Genomic DNA, 17266 nt, shown 5'->3' with positions numbered 1-17266 from the left:
TAAAATATGTACTCTCTAGACAACTTTAGCTTTATAAGGTCCTTTTTAACAAAGAAATGCACTTAAAAGGTCCTTTTTAACAAAATTTCCAAAAATGATATTGTACTTCCTGCTTTATTTTTCCACATTGCAAAGTTTATGCTTTAGCACTATAATAAATTATAATTAGAGTAAAGAGAGAAAAAGGCGTGATGTTTGATCGAATTGTCGCTCTCTAGCTAGCTTGATCAGTATACTCCACGGGTAAGTTGTGGCCTATCACGTTTGCCCACAGATGGGTTGTAGAGTAGACTTTTTGCATGTTAAGATTCATTCAATGAGCGTATTGACTTTATCCTCTTCCTCTTCCTCTTCCTCTTCCTTAGTAACTCCAATCTCTTCAATTACGTAGTTGTTAATGGTGATCAAGTCTCCCTCTTTATTCTGATTTAATCACGTATTGAGGGTTACAACTACCCTGGCCTATAATCTTTCTTATGTGGAGTAACATATTAGTTAGTTTTATTTATTAAATCAATAATAATAATAATAATAATAATAATAATAATAATAATAATAATAATAATAATAATAAGTGTAGATAAGTTCAATTCAGATAATTTATGGTCTATTAAGGTGAAGAGAACATAACCTATTTTTCACCCGGACCCAAATATAACCTGACCATTTACTAACCCGACCTAAACTCGACCCAAACCCGATAAGATGTATGACCCGACGTGACCCGACTCAAGCATGACCCAACCCGAACCCGACTCGCATATGTTATGACATTAACCCGTATTGACCCGACCCGACCCGAGATGACCGGACTTTCACTAACCCGACTCAAACCTGACCTGTTTACCCGAATTGACAGCTTTACCTATATGAATTATGGATGAGTAAACGAAAAAATGAGATTATATTGTAGTATATATATAAGTTCAATTAAAAATTTAGAATTTATGAACATAAATTTTTTTGTGAGGAAACATTAATGTCTGTTTTAATATGACATAACCCTACATCATTTATCAAATCATGAGTCATGACGACACGTGGCAAAAATTATGACACGTGGCATGATTACTATTCTTCCCATGACTGTATTATTATCTCAAGTCTCAACATAACTTTTGACAATTCAACTATTGAAGTAAAACTTAAACTAAGTATCACAATACTGGGAACTTATTTAGGAAATTATACACAGCAATTTAAATTACATAAAAACGTAGTTGTATATGGATACTGATAATATGTTTCAATAGAAAGTTCTTCTCTTTTACAGATCAAAGTGATTTTCCGGCATCATTTCAGATAACTACCTTGCTGTTGGACCCATTTCAATTGATGTATCGGCAATGGCAATGTCAGCAGTAGGATAACCATATTCATGGTTGTCCATGTCTCTATTCCTTCCTTGGGACATCTCGATCGCTAAACAATCGTTCAAATCACTCAACACTTGATTCATGGTTGGCCTTTGGATTGCAGTAGATGATACACACATCATAGCAATCTCCAAGGCTTTCCATGCAGAGTTGGTGCTGAAATGTCCTTCCAATCTCTTATCAACAATGAGTTCTATATCCCCACTCTCAAGCTTAGGAGTAGTCCATGCAATTATGTGTATGGGTTCAGCATTATTGCTTCTCACAATTGGTGATTGCCCTGTGATGAGCTCCAATAGAACAACCCCGAAACTAAACACATCGCTCTTCTTATTAAGTCTTTGAGTGCTATAGTATCTGTAACACAAGACAATACGATCCACTCGTCAGACTAAGAAATTCAATTCATTCAATAGTCTAGTATTTCTTTCAGACTTAGAAAATTACACCACATATTACGAAAGCATCATAATTCTTCTAATTAGAACGAAGATAGCATTCAAATGATCCACTGTACGATTGAAATCAAGTGAGTATGAGAATTGTAAACTTACTCTGGATCAACATAGCCATGTGTTCCCATAACGTTAGTATTCAGACCACTCTCAGTACTTTCAATAGAGAAACTTTTGGAGATGCCGAAATCTGAAATCTTGGCATGCATGTTCTCGTCTAATAGAATGTTGGAACTTTTCATGTCTCTGTGTACTATAGGAGGTTTACACCCACTGTGCATATACTCCAAACCTATAGTTACAATATTGTTATCATTAGTGCAAGTTAACCTTGTACAACATATAATTAAACAATATCAAACAATGCAACATTTTCTCATATGAAATTGTAGTGTTGCATAGAATATAATACAATCAACTGACCTTGTGCAGCGTCTATGGCAATTTGTAGTCTCTCTTTCCAACATAAAACCTTAACATTTTTATCTACAACAAGAAAATCAATATAAAACCAATTTACATATTTAGTACTAAATAATTTAATGTCATGGTCACAATACAACTTTATACTTCTTACACCTTTAAGTATTTTAGTAGTTTGTTTACCTGAAATATGTTGTTGCAGGTTACCCTTAGTTACATGTTCATAGATGAGTGTCATGGTTGTGCCTTCCTCGCAATAACCTATGAGCGAAACAAGGCTTCTATGATGAACTCTTGTTAACAACTCAGCCTGTAAAAGAAAACAGAATAGAGTTGTCATATATTTTGTCACAGTATAGATATCAAATTTCAGATAGTGTATGTATACTAGAATGAAGAATATTATACCTCAGTACGAAACAACTTTAAACTCAAAGTGGATGGGTTTAACATTTTAACTGCCACAGGAGTATTATCTTCTAAGGAGCCATGATAAACTGCTGCAGATCCTCCTTTGCCAATTATTGTTTGGAAATTATTGGTCATATTCATCACTTCAACGTATGTGAAACTCCGACTCTCCAGCTTTAATGATGCATTTTTTATGTATCTTGCTAAAAAAATGATAAAACATAGCGTAAGCTACCACTACAACTATAAACAAACCAAAGAAAAAGCATAGTACTAAAACTAGACCTTTCTTATTAATTTTCACATAAAAATCCAAAATAGGATTTTGCAGTCTTTCCTTCAAATTTGATATATAAGCAGCATGCATTTTCTACTGCTCAAGAGTCAAGAATGAAATCAATTTTGAGAAAACTATAGAATTGATATATAACTTGAATGTCACATTGTATAAGTTTTTTTAAGGCTAATCATTATATCTTTCTAAGCCTCCATCTTGCAGTGCAATTTCAATATTACTAGCCTTAAATGTTGTTATATATTAGCTAGATCACTACTTCGATCTAGAGCTACTCATGATTTCAAGACTTTAATTGTGAATGATTTCAAGCCACATTATTTAAGGTGAATCTCTAATAATTTAGGAAATTCAATTTGTAAAATTGGTATGATGTCTTTAATTTTAATAATTTATACCCTTAGAATAAGTACCGAAAACTTTAATATACCTGCTTTCTTCCTTTTAAGTACACAAATACATATTGCTATCGAAATAATGATGAATGCTATAGAAGTTGTTGATGACAATATAGCCACCATCTTCTTTGAATTCTTTTTCTTACACGGATTTGACATACACACGTCTGGATTGCCTTCCAATCTGGGATTGAAAAGGATGCAAAGGAGGGAGGTGGAATAATGTTAAAACTTCAAATATGAGATATAACTACACGTGATTAGCATGGGATATAACTTAACCTACCTCAAAATTATAGAGCCATCTTCCACCTTCTTGCTAAGTGCTATCGGAATTGGACCTATGAGCATATTACTTCTCAAATCTCTGTTATAAGAGGATTAGACAAGGTCAACGTCATGCACATCTCAAGTCTTAAGAAGTTGGTTAAAGCAACTAATAAACTTACATAGTATGCAGAGATGGCATCTTAGCTAGAAAATCAGGTATTACCCCTGTAAGATCATTATATGAAAGATTCCTAAAGCAACATGTAAAAGGTCAAGATTTTCATATAACAAACATATACATATTAAATTAAATTTCACAGATCTAACACATCTCGTCAAACTTGATCGAGTAACATACTTAATGTATATAATATCAACTTACAAGTAGGTTAAAGATGTAAGAGCAGACAATGAAAGGGGTATATCTCCGGCCAATCCACTGAAAGTCAAATTCCTGGCATTCAATTCATTTTGATTATAGATACTAATATATTTATCAAGTCAAATCATTGCGTTACTTTAAAAAAGATATGTATAGACTTACAAAGAAGTTATTCTTGGGGGATTATGATCATTGTTGCTGCATTCTAAACCATCCCAAGGAACATAAGGCAGACAAGGATCCCCTTGCCAACTCCCCGGCACTGTGTAGTTCATTTTGATCTTCATAATGGCATTTACTGATAATAATAACAAGAGCAATAGTATTATTATTTGTTTTAATTGAAAAAAATACTCATTTATGAAATGGAAATTCGCTAATACAAGAATTGTCTCTCTTCCTTTTTTTCTATAAGCCTTAGCTTACCATCATTCTGGTCTGTTGGTAATGCTGAGAGGTCCACTACTTCATATATCTCAAAAGCGTTGAGAATGGGAGGGAGTTGCGAATTATTTGTCTTCGTAATGTGAAACTCAACGACAGATCCATTAATCTTTGTTATGGCAGGAGAAACAATAGTTAACGGTTGCAAATATTTGGGACTTATCATTTCTGACTGATATTTTGTAGGTATTGAAATAGTAAACTCTCTTGACTTATTGCTTTCCAAATTCTGAATTTCTGCAAAGTGCCAGTAAACACATACTAATCCAGTATTAAAGGATTCGATATTCCATGATAAATTTAAGGAGATATTGCCAGGCACAGGAACGGCAACTGTGTTCAAAATTGAAGGTGGTAACTCATAGCGATCGATGAGCGTGGAATCCATTGATTGATTAGTTTTTAAAGATCCCCAATACTGCTTAAAATTAGCTGGATCTCCGCTCCATAGTCGATCATATGGATCATCAGGTACACTAAAAATTAAACATACTAGTGTGTATAAGATTCAAACATTATGTTAGCCATAATGATCACAATAGAGACACTAATAGAACCTGGAATGCAAAAGTACTAGAAGGAAAATTTGTTGAAAACCAGCTTATAAAAACCAAAATTTGTTTAAAAGCATCTTATAGTTTTTTTTTTTTTTTCAAAAGTTTGTCAAGGCACACCTGTTTTATCTTTTTTTTTTTTTGTTAAGTCCAACCATTTCCTCGGGTTCCGACTAGTTACTTACATTTTCGGCGTAAACTAATATGTGCACCTCACGTGACCCACTTAACTCAACTTTTATTTTATTTTTCCGCCCTTTCCCTCCATTCATTTCCCTCTTCATCATAATTGGTTTTTATAGTCTTTTATACAATTGCACTGAAATGTAAGTGATCACCAAGGGCAAATGAATGGAGGGAAAAAGGGGAAAAATAATAGAAAAGTGGAGTTAAGTAAGTCACGTGAGGTGCACATGCTAATTAACGCCGGAAATGTCAATCAAAAGTCGAAACCCAAAAAGTGGTGGGATTCAACATAAAAAATTTTAAAACAGGTGTGCTTTGACAAAATAAAATTTATAAGATGGTTTTAAACAAAATTTGGTTTTTATAAGATGGTTTTTAACAAATTTTCCTTTCTAGAATCTTAATAAAATTGTAGTACAATCTTTTTTTTATCAAATTTTTTTTATGCTTTGATTTAGAATACGGAATACAAGGGAATCTTTCGAATTTTTTCGAACTTTTCACCAAAACAAATCTTCCAAGTCATTAATCCTCAATTTTCTTCCTTTCAGGTTTTCCCGTAACTTCTAAGTTCTAATGGATATTTCTTTTATCTAATTTTTTCTACCGTCAAGAAAATTGTTAAATCTATCGGTTTTAATGCGCAAAACATTTTTTTTATAAGTTTTAAAACAATACTAAATAAACATTATGCATATTTGATTTATAAACATTATGCATATTCAAAGTTAAATTCAGTCAAGAAAATATGCACATAGTCAAAAAAAAAATATTATTAACCTAATATTTCTAGAATAGTATATTTGTTAGACATTGGATTGCATTGGATTAAGAATGATATGGTATATACATGAGATTCTAGAAAAACAAATATTATGCACATCGAATTCGAGTTTTTTTTTTTCACATATTCTTCAAAATATATGCACGTTTAGTACAAAGTATATGCACATAAAATCCTTATCATCATTCGCATTATAAGAAGCTTCTCATTATAAGAACATCTATGTGAGTAATAATTTAGAACATCTTATTTAAGAATTAGAACATGTGAGTTAAAATTTAGAACATCATACTTATTTTTTTGTAGCATAGCGTTTATAACAAAATGCCTAGAAATTTAGAACCTAGACTCAATGATTCTTAACATATGTAATAGTTTTTAGAGGAATAAACTTAGCTTTTCAAAATATAGTTTTAATTGGAACATGATACTCAAATTTTAAGACCTTGAACTCAAAAAAACTGAACATATATGCAATATTTCTTAGAACATATGTAATAGTCATTTGCGTCGCTTGTTTATAAAGGAGCGATGCAAATGACTCTTATTTGTGTCGCCCCTAGGAGCGACGCAAATGACTTAAAAGTCATTTGCGTCGCGAGCAGTTGCGTCGCTCATAGAAGCGACGCAAATACACTATAAATGAGCGACGCAAATAAGCCTTTTTCTACTAGTGTTAGAACATATGCAACATATTTTAGAACATATGTAACAGTTTTAAAAACATATTTAAATGTTTTAGAACATAATTCGTTAATATAGAACACGAATTGAAATTTGATTTTTATAACGAATTGATTTGAAATTAGTTTATTCTTGATTTACAAGGTAACAAAAACATATGAATTGTTGTTTAGTTTCTTATATTCAATTAAAATTCCTTGAAATTTCAAACTCTATAATTTGCCCAATTTGATTGATTTGGATGAAAAAAATTTTGATTTCACATATTAAATTGTCGATTAAGCTTGGTTTACCTTTGATTAAGCTTCACAACTCGAATTCTTGACTACAATTGTTCAAAAATTGATACAAAACACATGAAAATCTTGAGCATGGTGGTGATGGTGGTCGTCGTGGAGAGGAGAGAGGGTATAGTCCATGATGTCGGGGAGAAGAGAAAGAGTGATGGTGGTGGAGGTGACGGCATAAAGGATATGGAACAGGCGGTGGTGGTGATAGAGGAACTAGCTAGAGATTGGATAGTGTTGGTGAGGATAGAAGAGAAAATGTTGAGGTTGAAGATGATGGGTTAAATTTATTTTCAGAACATCTACCTTAACATATTAGAACATAGATGTGTTCTCACATGAGTATATATATATATATATATATATATATATATATATATATATATATATATATATATATATATATATATATATATATATATATATATATATATGTAATAGGAACTAAGAACCAATCTCAGCCATTGATCGCACTCAATCTGATGGCTCACGTTTCACCCGCATTCATTAATGGCATTTTCGTAATTATGCGGTTTTTGCAACTTTTTTCCAGTTTTTAAACTTTTAAGGCAATTTCGTTTACTTTATGTCTGATTTCATTTACATATACTAACTTTTTATTTACTTTTTAGAAATAAAACTGGAAAGGAAAACACTTTACAAAATTGAAATATTACGAAAATACCATTAATGACACGAGAATCATGTGAGCCATCCGATTAACAGGATTTAAAGGCCTAGATTAGTTCCTAGTTCTTATTATAGCTTTAGTTCTCATTATATATATATATATATATATATATATATATATATATATATATATATATATATATATATATAAAATTTAGAGTGTCACATGCACCTAAAATTGTTTTAAAATGCCCTTTATATATATATATATATATATATATATATATATATATATATATATATATATATATATATATATATATATATATATATATATATATATATATAAGCATTAGACATAAATTTATATCTTCATAAGTTGTGGTGTACGTAATTTGATTGAAGTAGAAATAAAGAAACAAACACAAATACCTTGTATAGCCGTTAAAATAGAAGCCATCATAATTTCCATAGTAGAACATAGCTCTGATTAAATAGTATCGATTTTTGCCTTGTAAAGGTTTCAAGGTGTAACAATTTCTAATTCCATCTGGGAAACTTCTAAGTGTGTTGTATATTTTCCCACCATCATCATAATATGTGTAGTTGCTGTCGACTTCCATGTTTATTCCAGTGTTGATGAATTCGGAATCTGAAACATAATATAACCCTCTCGTATTGTCATATCGTGATTGTGTCGTCATTCCACAATGCTGATGAAGCCTTCAAATTTTATTGTGAGGAAACCACCAAAAATAAAAACAACCACATGCATTAGCAATGATCATGAAGCAATTATTTAAAGCTTCATATTAGCGGGAAATTTCCTGTTTCTCATAATGGCATTTTCGTGAATAAATCAACAACTTTTTCATTATTGTGGGCTCCACAATTGAATAAAATTGAATAAAGTTGTTGGTTTATTTACGAAAATGCCATGTGAGAAACAAAATTTGTTTCTCACCATGAGAAACTGGGGCATCCTCCATATTAACTAATTGAATGTACGTATAAGCAAGTTACTAGAAGAATAATTATACCTGCAGCAACTCTTTTATCGGCTAATGAAGTCAAATTTGCAGCATCATCAGCAGCCAAGGAGAAAATTAATCCATAATTGCAAATAAACAAGCATGGTATTAGTATATTGATGGTCTTCAAGGCCATAACCCAAATCCACGGCATTTTATTTTTTTTAATCAATAATTTTTTTGGACTAAAGAATTTCTTATTGATATGCAGGCAATCAGATACATGGACTTGTATACTAGGATTAACATGGACTTGTAAAGTTGTAAGAGTCGACTCCAGGCCACTACTTTTCTATAGACTTGACTTTGAAGTTTGAACAATGAACCTTCTTTCTCATCACTCAATCCTATCTAGGATTTTTATCTGGTTAATTTGCTATTTAGTAATCTTTGTCTAATCTTTAAATTTTGAGTTATACCTTACAAGCTAAGGGTACACGCATAAAAAATAAAAAATTAACCACAAAAAAAAAATAATAATAAAAAAAAAATCAAGAGTAGTTTTACTTTTTATAGGGAGTAAGAACATTTAAAGATATACATCGTATACATTTATGTGAAAGAATTATTATAGGGTAGTTTTGACAGGTTTTTTTTTTTTTTTTTTTTTTTTTTTTTGGTTTATGTTTATGGGAATGGTAATTATGATAACTTGATAAGATAGTTTTTTTTTAAAAAAAAAAATTAATTTTTAATTGTGAGTAAATAATGTAATTTTAAAAAAGTAGAGGGGTATTTTAGGAAAAGCAAAATTTATCGACGAAGAAATCTTTTTTCTATATATAGAACTTTTGATAATACACGCTATATTTTTTTAAGGAAACTAGAGTGTACCCGTGCAAAATGCACGGGATATATTTTATATTAGAAATAAATAAATAAATAAATATGATAAGAAAAAATTATATCAAATAAGGAAATTGATTTGATGTAGTAACTTAGGCCATGTTTTTTTTTTTTTTAGAGTTGTTGTATTTTGATTCTCTGTTCAAATCTGCTTTATTGAGTATTTTTAGTAATCTGCCGACACCTATTCTGCTCTGCTGAAATCTGATATTCAATGTTTTGCTCATAAACTCAAAAAAAAAAAAAAAAAAAAAAAAAAAAAAAAAAAAAACTGGGCCGACTCTTATATGTGGTTGGCCACAAAATGTGCCCAACTATTATGAGGGCTATTTTGTTAAATCTATAGAGGTTACTCATTCTGTGTTATAGGGGATACTTAGTTAATAGCTTTTCGGTGAGGCCAGTCATACAAATAGCGTGTTGTACATTTTATTATTATTATTATTATTATTATTATTATTATTATATTATTATTATTATTATTATTAATATTAATATTATTATTATTATTATTAATATTATTATTATTATTATTAATAGTTAATGGTTTGTAAAAAAATAAAATTAAAAAAAAAAGAACTCAAATGCATGAGATTTGAGTTTTGGAGATTTGGAGGGTTGTGGTGAATTGGCTCTGCAATTATATTATAGATTATTTTTTTTATTTTTATTTTTTTTAGAAGATTTTGTGTCATTAATCCATGTTAAATGTGTATTTGTAATTAATGTCATTGTGTTTATTTGGAATACTTAATGATTATATGTTTATGTTTTGTTTCAAGTTAACTTAATTTTTATTTTTAATTACAGGGAGATTGCATTCATGCCCCGCCAACTTTGTACAATTTCTTCCAAAATTAATTGAAAGAAAGGTTTACGTCATTGGATACTTTTCAATCATTACAAATAAAAAGCAATATCGCACACATTGTCAGTGACACCAAAATAATGATTTAAATTTTCAAAATACTATTGTTAAGGCGATTGGGGACGATGAAAAAATTCCAATGCATAGATTTGATTTTGTACAATTAAAATTTTTAGATCACTTTCACAACAAATTTTCACTTCCCGGTAAATATATATATTGATTTATTTTATAAGACTATAAAGATTAATTTTATATAAATTTAATTTTGTTAACATGTTTTATTTATCCATTTTGATTAGTTGGAAGAGATATGAGTGTGAACGAAATTAGTGATTATTGAAATAGAAGATAAATAGTATACATGTTTTTATTATTTTTTATATTTTTATTTTTTAAAAAACAACGAATAATGATTTAGGATTTAAATCATTAATCATTAAAAAAAAAAAATCTTTTCACATTAAAGATTTTATCATAAAAAATCATATTTACAATTTTTTTTTTAATATATCATATTAATTAACAATCACAAATACAATACAAAACAACAATAAATAAAGTCATATTATAAATTACATTAAAAAAATATACTTTTTGTAATAGGCAATAGCACTTTAATTAAAATAAAATGTATTTTTTTGTCTGAAATTATTAAATAGTAAAATAAATCAAATAATTTTTAAAAATAACTTAGAATCTATATGAAAATATATTATCTGGAGATTTTTATATGAAAAAACCGTGCATCGTACGGGGCTTCGTCTAGTAAATAATATATTGGGAATGTGGGATGGGTATTTGGGTAGTTATTGGTTTGTTAAAAAATAAAAGAAAAAAAAATTAAAAAAGAAAAAAAAAAAAACTCAAATACATGAGATTTGAGTTTTGGGGATTTGGAGGGTTGTGGTGAATTGACTCTGCAATTATATTATAGATTTTGTGAAAAACTACCTATTATAGTCCAGAATTTGCGAGAAACTACCTATTAAAAAAAAAATTGTAATTGACTACCTAGCTTTTGAAAAATGTTGTAATTTACTACCTTAAGCCGGATTATGAAGTTTGACCAAAATTTTCCGGCGTTAACTTGGTCACGTGATACTTAGTGACCATCACGTGGGAAAATTGTGAGAAAAATTTGGGAAAGAAAAGGTTATTAAGTGTCACGTGATGGTCACGTGAGCAAGTCAACGGCCTCAACGGCGGAGAATTTTGGTCAAACTCCTTCATAATCCGGCGTAAGGTAATAAATTACAACATTTTTCAAAAATTAAGTAGTCAACTACAATATTTTTTTTAATAGGTAATTTCTCGCAAATTCTAGACTATAATGGTAGTTTTTCATAAAATTACCATTTTTTTTATTTACAACCTCAGTTTACAATTCAGTTGTATTTATTCTTGTTTTTGCGCGTCAAGTCATGAGAACTATGCGTTGACTCGTACAATTACGACTTTTTAATGTTAATACGTACAACAAAGACACTAAATGTATGCCCACATGCAAGAGTACGTACTCTTACCATAAGAGCTTTCAGTCTTTAGTTTTTAGCGTGGAATCTACTCTTAGGGTGCAGAAACCGTGTATATATCAAACCCTAATTAAACGCCCAAAGGCGTACTTTTTTCTTGGTAAACAAGACCGTGTTAAATGGGCACCTCTCAGGCTCCGACATGTTAGACCCAGAAAGCAAGAGCAAGAGATTATACAAGTTTATCACTCTAAAACTTAAATAAATCAATAACTTTTTATTAAATTTGAATTTCACAAATATCGATATAATTACGAAAATGTCATACTGACTAGTCATTTTCGTTAATTTATTATGATTTTGTCAATTGATAAACAAAATCAGTTTATAAAGGTAATAAAGTGGGGCTCCCTCTAAGAATAATGAAGCCAGCGGGAATTAAGACTCAAGGGGGGCAAAACTTAAAAATCCTTTTGTTTTATAACAATTGCAACACTTTGAGTACTTTTGCAATATTCATCATAAGCTTACTTTAACTAAAAATTTTACTAATAAATAAAAGTATATGCATACCATATAAATTATTTTTGGATTAGTCTTAAGGTATATTTTCACTATATTAACCTTTTATATTTCATAATAACCTTTTATAGTGAGTTGTAGAGTAGACTTTTTTCGTATCTAGATTTATTCAACATGTCAATCTATTGACTTTCCCATCTTCCTCTTCCTTTGTAACCTCTTTTAAACTCTCTTCAACTATGTAGTTGTTAATGGTGATTAAGTCTCCCTCTTTATTAGGATTTAATCACGTGTTGAGGGTTGCAGTTAGTGTCGAGCTAAACTTGCAAATTATTTTTGGGCCCCTGTTCAACAATTCAAAATGGGGTCTTCTTCATAAATTTAATACCTAATTTTTACTTCAAAATGGGGATTTCTTTTTTAAATATAAAATTGAAAACCGAGTAAAATGCATATATAGAAAAATTTGGGGGATTAACAACTGTTTAATAATTAACTAGTGTATATCCCGGGTGTAAGGAGGGCAGGTGATTCCATCGTAAGGGGTACTCTACTTAAATGCCCTTGGCCACTTAAAAGTCTAGGACTTTACACTTGTTAAGGTGTAGTAGGATTTGAATTCCTGATTGTTTGGGGGACCTTGAATTAGGATTGATTCTATCATCACGCTTTTTTGTAAGAAACAAGTAGGAGTCGCCAATGAGTTTTAGGAAAAACTCATAAACCTCGTTCATGCCTTTCTTCCATGTGGAGTTCATGGAATAATTAGCACAAATCATAAATTTACCCATGCCCAAATTGGTCTATAAGCCAGAAATGAGTTCGGGAGCAAGGGTACTAAGATAACGTTTCTTTTAGAGGGGAATCCTCATCCTAGCCCTAGTACGACCTCTACAAGCTCTTCCTTTTTCACAATTTCATCACTAAACAATATATGCAACGCGATACCTAAAACTATGTTAGTTGGTTTTATGTACAAGCATTAATTAACGTAAGAATTACATCGCAAAGGCGTTATTCTTATTTAATAATATTCGTGAAAGAACAATAAATAAACAAGATTCGCCTTGGCTTAGGTGATCAACTTACAATTATTTAATTCAATTCTAGTCTTTATTTAACGCAAGATGCTATGTGGAATTGATTAATTAATTATTTTAAAAGTGGTCAAACAACACTAATTAATTAATTAATTAAAATCCTTTTAATCAAGAAAATAATGGTGGTTTAACTAAGTGCTCAAGAATTTACCACTTCTCTTTGCTAGATCTCCGTTTAGAACACTTATGGATACCTTCTTAGCTTGTTGGGGAGCCTCCACCGTAGTAACAAAGTGTCGAAAGGGTGAGTGTTTAGGACAAGAGGGCTAGGTTGCACAAGTTCACAAGTTATTTCGCCAGAGTTTTTATATTAATTTCTGTCTGTTGAAGCCTCAGTTTAAGCTCGTATTTATATATAAGGATTAGGTTGAGGGTTTCGAGCAATCTGCGGCAGCAGGTGTCGCGCGCAACAGATGAAGTTGCGCGCGTTATAGAGTTGCGCTGCTATATGCAGCGCAACTTTTGGTCTTGCGCCCAGCTTTTATGGTAAGATTCGATTTTATAATTTCCGTATAATTTCCGAATAATTACAAATCTTCTGCGGAAGTTGCGCTGGGTGTCGCGCGCAACTGAAATAGTTGCGCGCGGCAGCCCAGCGCGACTTTGTGAGATGCACGCGGCTTTTTTTGCGGCAGCACTAAGTTTTAACCTAGACGCTCCTAAATCCGTCATTATTAGGGTTTAAGCACGGGCTTAAGCCTAATTATCATCGGGTTTAGTTAATTGGACCTTTGTTTTGGCTTTTCTTTAATTTGGGCTAGTCTTTTGTGTTTTGTGACTTAACCAGTTATCCATAAGTTTTCTTCACTTTTATCCAACACGAAGATGGCTTTATTTATCGTCATTGCACTTCCTGTAGGGACAGGAGTCCAAAAGTAGATGTCTATTGTAACCCCCACTTTGATCGAGTCTAGAATAAACGATGATCAAAGTAGTTAAGGAAATAAATCCGAGACTCATTCTGCGAAGTTCTCTAAGGATAGAGAATCTTTCAGTAATGTTTAAGAACGTCGAAACGATCCTTGGTTCGTTAAGTGTTTAAAACAAGTAGTTATTAAGGCTAGAAAAAGTCCTTCCTAGTCTTAACGCGCTAAAGAATCTAGATTGATCCTTTACAATTGTAGAATGCTCTTACAAGTAAAAGTATTCCGGGTGATGTCAGGTCATGAAAAGAAATCGGTTTTAAAAGAATAAAAGGGGAGGATTTCCTCTCAATCGGGTCATCGTTGGTCTAAAGTCCCTCGATATGTCATTAAAACTTTAGCCTGACTTTAACAAAGTAAAAGATGAAAAAGGGGGTTTTTAGTATTCGAGCCGAAATGGTCCGGCATTCGAGCCGGACGTCCACAAGATAGAAATACATGTCTCAAGACTGGAGGCATATATCCAAATTTAGTGAGAGGGAAGAAAGTCAGCAACTCTCTCATCAGTTTTGTCCACAAGATGAGTACACGTGTCTCAGGACTGGGGGCACGTGACTACATAGGCGCGACATCGTCTCGTCGCTTCTTTATACAGGGGCGGATTCGACACCCTAACTATCTGATAAGTTAGTAAGCGCACTAACTACCGTATTTGCTCCCATTCAAGAAGTGCTTGTTCCTGAAAGTTCGGCGCGCCTGTCGACTAGTTAAGCTAACGCCTACAATAATTCTCTACCTATTAGTTCCGAGAGGTAGATCTCGCAAAGCTTGGGCTGAGTGAAATTTTACGCATCACCTACGCCTTATAATTTTGCACCATACGATACGCCATTTTCATTTTTACGCTGCATGAAAACGCCTTCCTTTTTGCTTCGGACGTGAAAAAAGAAGAGAACCTGGACATTTGTCACGTCAGTACAGTAAAATAACAAACCTTTCTATGGATGCTTTTACGTAAAGCACCACCACGGAACGTTTTAAGGCACTCTTACGAAAAACGTTCAAAACTTATGCTTGGGGAAGGCATAAAGCACGGTGTGCATGCAATATGATGCAAAAAAAAAAACTGCAATATGCAAAGCAATTAAAAAGATTTTGATGATTTGCGCGCCATTACGTCTAATAACGAGCAAAAACCGTTCACAAAATGATCAAACGGATCAAAATCAAACATTCGGTCTTTTAGTGACCAGTATCCGCGCGCAACTCAAAAGGTTGCGCTAGCCAAGCGCGCGCACATCTTTCTGAGTTGCGCTGGTATGTCACGCGCAACATCTTAAGTTGCGCTCGACATTTATGTCAGTAAAATGAAAATAGCAGGCGCGAATTTTCATTTCGCCATTTTTCCCTTCCTTCGCCATTTTTCGACTCTTTCTTTCTCTAAAAAGATTAGTTTTTTGCAATTTTTGAGGCTAAAGGAAGCTAATCTCATTCTCAATTCATATTTGTCGTAATCCGATGTAAGTTTTTTGCTAAAACTTGCTCTTTTTTTGGCTGAATTCGAACAATTTTTGAGTCGTTAAACCCCAAATTTCATATTTGGGGGTTTTCGATTCGGCTTATTTTTCTTGAAATTGTTTTCTCTATGTTGTTATGCTATGTTTAAGGAGTGTTTTGCGACAAATTTCATGAAAAATAGTTAAGTATTGAACCTTGTATGAGCATTTCTTGTTTCGAGTTCGTTCTTGCTTCTTTTTTCGAATTTTTGCTTGATTTTCTGTTATTTTGTTTGCCCATTTCGGTTATACTTGTTAATTATGCAACAATTGTAGTATTGGAACTAGTTTTGCTTCCATAATTAACATTTTGAAAATTATGAATCCGAAAAAATGGCGCGAAGTGTATACTTAGCCTATTTTCACCATATTCGAACTCTAAATTTGTTTGGTAGACGATAATCATGTTTATATTACTGTTATTCGTCTAGAATTAGTTGATTCTCTAAGATTTTAGAAGATAATCTCTTGAATGCTTAGTTGAAACTGGTATAGGATGGCTTTTGTGGGTGTTAAAAGCCCCCATTTACTGAGTTTAATTGCAGGTATCGTAGCCCCCAAGTATGGGTTACATTCGATTTTCGTGTTTTGCCCTATCGGTAGCCGTTATGCTGCCGAAATGGATCTGGAATACGTATATTAGTTTAGTTTAGGAAATAAAATAAACTAATTAAGGAAGTTTTATCCGTCATAGCATGGACTCGCCTCCGTTTGTCGATGCTGAGGAGGTTCTTGTTGGTCCGGATGAGGCGATTCGTCCTCAGAAAAGGGTAACTCGTCCTCAAGAGGAGGTTCGAGAGCGACGTGTCGCAGCCAATCGACGTCGCCAAGAGGAGGTGGTTTGGGAGGCTCCTCCCAACTAGGACTCTAGGGTCCTTAACTGGGACCCAGACCACCACGTTTCTATCCGAGGGTGGCGCGGCATCGTGAGGTTTCCGCGCCTTTGTCTCTTTCTTTTCCTTTGTTTCTTCTCCTTTTTAAACTATAACCATTTTTTTATTTTTAGAGTGAGCCTGACATGCGTTTGTACGGCTCTGGTGACCTGCGAGCCCGTTTTGAGCGTTTGCCCGAGGTGGCAAAGGAGATTGTAGCACTTTCTGGGATTGACTCCCAGCTGCCGGCTCTTCGGGATTTATCGAGCCAGTCTACATCGTCAGCTTTCCTCCGTGGATTGCTGGAGTTTTGGTGGGATTCCACCAACACTTTCCACTTTCCATGGGGAGAGATGACGGTTACCCCTTTTGATTTCTCTATGATTACGGGTTTTCCTTTCGGAGGCGAGCCTGTAGCTACAGAGCTTGTAAAGGGGTCAGACGAGAGATTGCGCGACCTTGTGGGGGACCGTCTTGCATCGGCCTTTCACGTGTACGCGCAATATTGTCCGTACTCGGTTCTTGCCGACGAGTTGTCGGCTGATGAGCTTGAT

General features: G+C 32.7%; 1 protein-coding gene across 1 annotated transcript; it reads right to left on the bottom strand.

The window, feature by feature from the left end:
* Positions 1-1139: 1139 nt before the first annotated feature.
* Positions 1140-8283, bottom strand: LOC145557839 (putative leucine-rich repeat receptor-like serine/threonine-protein kinase At2g19230). The gene is made up of 12 exons (XM_081619022.1): positions 8012-8283; positions 4437-4930; positions 4173-4308; positions 4011-4082; positions 3808-3879; positions 3645-3725; positions 3391-3542; positions 2663-2868; positions 2438-2564; positions 2255-2317; positions 1931-2123; positions 1140-1733 (listed from the first exon to the last, which is right to left on the bottom strand). Exons 1-12 carry the CDS (start codon positions 8281-8283, stop codon positions 1307-1309), a joined length of 2295 nt encoding a protein of 764 aa, XP_081475148.1. The 3' UTR covers positions 1140-1306.
* Positions 8284-17266: the final 8983 nt, after the last annotated feature.

This window comes from Chenopodium album, chromosome 9 (genome assembly GCF_948465745.1).
Source record: "Chenopodium album chromosome 9, dcCheAlbu1.1, whole genome shotgun sequence".
Classification (NCBI taxonomy): Eukaryota; Viridiplantae; Streptophyta; class Magnoliopsida; order Caryophyllales; family Amaranthaceae; genus Chenopodium; species Chenopodium album.
The sequence above is the reverse complement of the archived record's forward strand: the minus strand, read 5'-3'. Positions and strand labels throughout refer to the sequence as shown.

What these genes read in the sequence shown, in the direction of transcription:
- LOC145557839 (XM_081619022.1), bottom strand. Translation starts at nt 8,283, where the DNA reads ATGACGACACAATCACGATATGACAATACGAGAGGGTTATATTATGTT. An exon ending in ACTTAAAAGGAAGAAAGCAG is followed by an intron (nt 2,869 to 3,390) that starts GTATATTAAAGT and finishes TCATTTTTTTAG; the next exon opens with CAAGATACATAAAAAATGCA. An exon ending in CCTGCAACAACATATTTCAG is followed by an intron (nt 2,318 to 2,437) that starts GTAAACAAACTA and finishes TTCTTGTTGTAG; the next exon opens with ATAAAAATGTTAAGGTTTTA.